Source organism: Leptodactylus fuscus, chromosome 10, assembly GCF_031893055.1.
Source record: "Leptodactylus fuscus isolate aLepFus1 chromosome 10, aLepFus1.hap2, whole genome shotgun sequence".
In the NCBI taxonomy this organism is placed as follows: domain Eukaryota; kingdom Metazoa; phylum Chordata; class Amphibia; order Anura; family Leptodactylidae; genus Leptodactylus; species Leptodactylus fuscus.
The window spans coordinates 82,589,154-82,594,032 of NC_134274.1; the positions used below are offsets into that span (position 1 = coordinate 82,589,154).

General features: G+C 50.8%; 3 protein-coding genes across 3 annotated transcripts; 2 read left to right on the forward strand and 1 right to left on the reverse strand.

Annotated features, from left to right (window-relative positions):
• Positions 1 to 858: 858 nt before the first annotated feature.
• On the forward strand, positions 859 to 1,170 carry LOC142183350 (histone H4). Its single transcript, XM_075258406.1, has one exon. The coding sequence runs from the start codon at positions 859 to 861 to the stop codon at positions 1,168 to 1,170; it is 312 nt and encodes a 103-aa protein (XP_075114507.1).
• Positions 1,171 to 1,657: 487 nt separating this feature from the next.
• On the reverse strand, positions 1,658 to 2,145 carry LOC142183349 (histone H2B type 1-O-like). The gene has a single exon (XM_075258404.1). It carries the CDS (start codon positions 2,113 to 2,115, stop codon positions 1,735 to 1,737), a length of 381 nt encoding a protein of 126 aa, XP_075114505.1. The 5' UTR covers positions 2,116 to 2,145; the 3' UTR covers positions 1,658 to 1,734.
• Positions 2,146 to 2,406: 261 nt separating this feature from the next.
• LOC142183348 (histone H2A type 2-B) lies at positions 2,407 to 2,924 on the forward strand. Its single transcript, XM_075258403.1, has one exon. The coding sequence runs from the start codon at positions 2,444 to 2,446 to the stop codon at positions 2,834 to 2,836; it is 393 nt and encodes a 130-aa protein (XP_075114504.1). The 5' UTR covers positions 2,407 to 2,443; the 3' UTR covers positions 2,837 to 2,924.
• Positions 2,925 to 4,879: the final 1,955 nt, after the last annotated feature.

Below are 4,879 nucleotides of genomic sequence, written 5' to 3' on the forward strand. Positions count from 1 at the left end.
CGTAAAACCAAAGCCCGTAAGAATGTCGCAGAAATGCATTTTTTCTTCAAATCCACCCCATTCTGATGGTTTTTCCTGCTTCCCAGTACATTATATAGAATAATTAATGGTGGCATCAGTAAGAAAAAATTGTCTCGCAAAAATTAAGACCTCATATGGCTCTGGGAGCGGAGAAATAAAAAAGTTATGGGGCTTAGAAGGAGGGGAGTAAAAAACGAAAAAAAAATAAAAAAATAAAAATGCCATTGGCGGGAAAGGGTTAAAGACGATCGTCTAACGACAGAATTAGAGCCCCGGTAACCGTCCTATGTAGTATCTGTGCGCCACCTGCTGGCTGGGATCCGTATATACAGGGTCTCCCGAGCTGTGCCGTTTGTTCCCCGCGCCCCCATCTGGATCAGCGTGGAACTGCACAGCCCGCACCCGGGGTTCACTATAGCTGCAGCCTCGCGGCTATTACACAAGGATGCCCATAGGGGGCAGAGCGGAGATACCGCAGCCGGGAGAAGAATTAGATCCGGGGAGGAGGGGGTGCGGCTCCGGAATACAATAGTCCTATTGACAGAGAAGAAGGTCTGGAGCAGTGAGAACAGCGCCCTGCATGTTATCTAGTAGGCCGGCTAGAAGGAGCCGCTGACCGCTGACCCTCGGCAATGGGAGAATGAGCGGGAAATTCAAAGTGATCCATTGTCTTATGTCAGCCAATCAGCGCGAGACAGAGGAGGGGCTTGTAGGAGTCACGCCGAAGAATTACGTCATCAAAGCAGGGTTCTCCTTCTGGTCCGACCACTCTCTATATAAAAGGCGGCTGTGCGGAGGGACGCTTGTTCTAGTCTGTCAGCAGCAGCAGCACAGAAGATGTCCGGTCGCGGTAAAGGAGGGAAAGGTCTCGGCAAGGGCGGTGCCAAGCGGCACAGGAAGGTGCTCCGGGATAACATCCAGGGCATCACCAAGCCTGCCATCCGCCGTCTAGCTCGCAGAGGAGGCGTCAAGCGCATCTCCGGTCTCATCTATGAGGAAACTCGCGGTGTCCTGAAAGTCTTCCTGGAGAACGTCATCCGTGACGCCGTCACCTACACCGAGCACGCCAAGAGGAAGACCGTCACCGCCATGGACGTGGTGTACGCGCTCAAGCGTCAGGGCCGCACTCTCTACGGCTTCGGAGGCTAATTCCGCCGCTCCCCGACTCTCTACTACATAACCCAAAGGCTCTTCTCAGAGCCGCCACATCCTCCTGAGAACAGAGCTGTCCCCGCCACCCACCTCTCCTCTGCCTTGTAGGTCTGGGGCTGCAGACGCCTCCTGTAGGCTGTAATGTCATCACTGCTGGAATACTGGAGAGAGTAGAAGAAGAAAACGGTCCAAACCTTCGGAATCTAAGCTTTGTGAACAGGTCCCTAGAAGTAGTCCTACTGCGGCTCTGCAGTGTAACCCCCGTGCCGGCAGCTCGGGCCGATAAGTAGCAGCTTAGTTTAATCTTCAAATTGCCGGAGCAGTGCTCTCTGCACGCACCGGCAGAGAGGTCATGCATCAAGCCGGAGATTAGAGCTTCTCTTTGGGTGTATAGTGAGTCTAGCAAGTACAAGAAAATAGCTGGAAAGAAAGGTTCTGGGTAGAAACACGTGCAGCAGCAAGAAGCCAGAAATGGAGGGCTCAGCAGCTCTAGTGTGGAAGGTGTGGGGGGCTCTTAGAAGAGCCTTTGGGGTGATAGTACAGAGCAGGTGATGGAGCCGATTACTTGGCGCTGGTGTACTTGGTGACGGCCTTGGTACCCTCGGACACGGCGTGCTTGGCCAACTCTCCGGGCAGCAGCAGGCGCACGGCGGTCTGGATCTCCCGGGAGGTGATGGTGGAGCGCTTGTTGTAGTGAGCCAGGCGGGAGGCTTCTCCTGCGATGCGCTCGAAGATGTCGTTGACGAAGGAATTCATGACGACCATGGCCTTGGAGGAGATACCGGTGTCGGGGTGGACCTGCTTCAGCACCTTGTACACGTAGATGGCATAGCTCTCCTTCCTGGCCCTCTTACGCTTCTTGCCGTCCTTCTTCTGGGCCTTGGTCACGGCTTTCTTGGAGCCCTTCTTGGGCGCTGGGGCAGACTTGGCGGGATCAGGCATGGTATAACACGGAGATCTCTTTCACACGAGAATGAGAGAAAGTAATGTCTGTGCTCCTCCCAGCGCAGCCCTATTTATAGGCGGGCTATGCAAATGAGCGCCGCTGTCTGTGCGCTGTTCTACTGGACCAGCAAACCATGTGACTTTTGCAAGCCCCGCCTGCTGAAGCGGATTGGTGGTTCCACAAATCTGGCCTCTATTGGCGGCTTGAGATGTGTCCAATGAGAGTTGCAGGAGGGCGGGGCAGGACTATATATATAAGGCAGGAGGAGCCGGTACAGGGCAGGATATTCTGTGTTCCATTACAGTAACTGACGATCCACGAACCATGTCTGGACGCGGCAAGCAAGGAGGCAAAGCTCGTGCTAAGGCCAAGACCCGCTCATCCCGGGCGGGACTTCAGTTCCCCGTCGGTCGTGTGCACAGGCTTCTCCGCAAGGGCAACTACGCCGAGAGGGTTGGTGCCGGTGCTCCCGTCTACCTGGCGGCCGTACTGGAGTATCTGACCGCTGAGATCCTGGAGTTGGCTGGTAATGCTGCACGGGACAACAAGAAGACCCGCATCATCCCCCGTCACCTGCAGCTGGCCGTGCGCAATGACGAGGAGCTGAACAAACTGCTGGGTGGCGTGACCATCGCCCAGGGAGGCGTCCTGCCCAACATCCAGGCCGTGCTGCTGCCCAAGAAGACCGAGAGCAGCAAGCCCAGCAAGAGCAAGTGAGCGCCGCTCCCACCCCATCCGTCTATACAAGCAAAGGCTCTTCTAAGAGCCACCACCTTGTCTACAGCAGAGCTGCCTCCTGTCTACAATACGGGCTGTCCGTCTATTCTGAAGCCAACTCCTGGCCAGACCGGCGGCCCTTACAGGGAAGCACCGTGGGGTGACTGAGCGGGAGGAGGATTCACTCTGTAGGGAGATGTGGTGCGGGCGCGGGGTTTTGTGTCAGGTCGGGCTGGTGGTAATCTGCTAATGCTCTCTTCCCTGGCAGGTAGTATAAGCGGAGCTTAGATATAACGGGCGGGCGCTGATACAAAGCCGAGGTGAGCGCCGGCTCCTCCGGGTGACGCTTTGTCTTTTCTCCCCGCTCACACGGTTGGTGGTTTTGAAATTCCCGCTCAGTCGCAGTGACCGTTACAACCCGCGCGAGAGCCGGCAGCGTCACGTGGCGCAGAGAGAAGGGGCGCGAATTTCAAAACCTCCCCAGAGCTGAGCCCTCTCCAACTGAAGAAGATTCAGCAGCGGACTGGGGCGGCGCTCAGGTTATTGTAGAAGGATGTGCGGAGTAGGCATATACTAGGTACGGAGACGAGGGAGGGAGGGAGATGTGGTTGCGGGCGCAGGGTCTTGTCAGTTAGGGATAGTAATGGCTGTAGCGGTAGAAGAAAAAGAGGATCCAGCACCCAGAACTCTTGTACGTAGGAATAGGGTTAAAACTTCGCTTTTATTGTTCACATTACAAATTCGGACATCTCACAATGATGTGGTCCATATGCAGAGGTGGTACTGTTTAACGCCGACGCGTTTCAGTGCCGTGGCACCTTAATCATGGCATACTGACAACTGTACAGTGAGGACTTATATACTAAAAAGATTTACATACATATGTACAAAGGGTTAAAAACAGGGAAGTACCTCCCTACTGCATTACAGCGGAAGTGGTCACCATTTAAAGTGGGGTAAATAGTAAGAAACAAAAAGAAATCAAGTATTCCATGGTATAATCACTTTTATTTTCTTACTTTCCTCCCTTTCTTTCTCTCTTTAGGATACAGGTATTATGTGAAAAAAATCTATGATTGATGTGGACATGTATCATATACACGAACGGAAGAACAATGTTAGCGTGGGACGAGGACTTGTTATATCATGTTAACCTGCCTATTTGTATTTCAAAGGTTTTGTAAATAAATGTAAAGTAAAGTTGATATAATGATAATAATGATCAAAATATGATGTTCAAAAAATAGAAAGAAAAATCATGTTTTTAAACATATATCTGGCAGTGTTTGTAATCTAACCAATCACATGTCAGCCTACTAGTCCCATTGTAATGTATGAGAATCACGACAGCCAATGAGAAATCTGCCTACAAATGTCCATGTAACCAATCACGTTTAAGCCTACATGTCCCATTATAGTCTATGAGAGTCCCGGCAGCCAATGAAAAGGCTGCCTACTATTTGAGTGATGTAAAGACAATCCTTGCTGTCTTAGGGAATGCTCGCTCTTTCTGTCGGACCTGAAGGAGAACTTGTCATATCCAATACTGGACACAACCACGTGTTATTGTGTGTCCAATTACAAAGCAGCCTACTTTTATCCATGATATATATAAGGTTGGCTATGACCAATCAGAGAGTTGCCTACCTCCTATGGGTTTTATTATGGAAAGCTACAGGGTCACATGTTATTAAAAAAGCCAATCATAAGGCGGCCTGCTATTGTCTGTGATCTGTAAAAAATGAATGTGGCCAATCACAGAACAGCCTACTATTGCCCATAATATGTATAGGGTTAATTCTGACTAATCACGGAGTTGCCTACTTCCTATGGGTTTTACTATAGAGGGCTGCTCAGTAGTTTTAGAGAGATCACATGTTATTATGTGGCCAATCAGAAAGGGGTCTACCGTTGTCTATGATGTATAAGGGATAAATGTAGCCAATCACAAAGCAGCCTACTTAAGTCCATAATATATATGGAGTTGACTATAACCAATCACGAAGTTGCCTACTTTTTACGTGTTTTTCTATGGGAAGCTAT

What these genes read in the sequence shown, in the direction of transcription:
- LOC142183350 (XM_075258406.1), top strand. Translation starts at nt 859, where the DNA reads ATGTCCGGTCGCGGTAAAGGAGGGAAAGGTCTCGGCAAGGGCGGTGCC.
- LOC142183349 (XM_075258404.1), bottom strand. Translation starts at nt 2,115, where the DNA reads ATGCCTGATCCCGCCAAGTCTGCCCCAGCGCCCAAGAAGGGCTCCAAG.
- LOC142183348 (XM_075258403.1), top strand. Translation starts at nt 2,444, where the DNA reads ATGTCTGGACGCGGCAAGCAAGGAGGCAAAGCTCGTGCTAAGGCCAAG.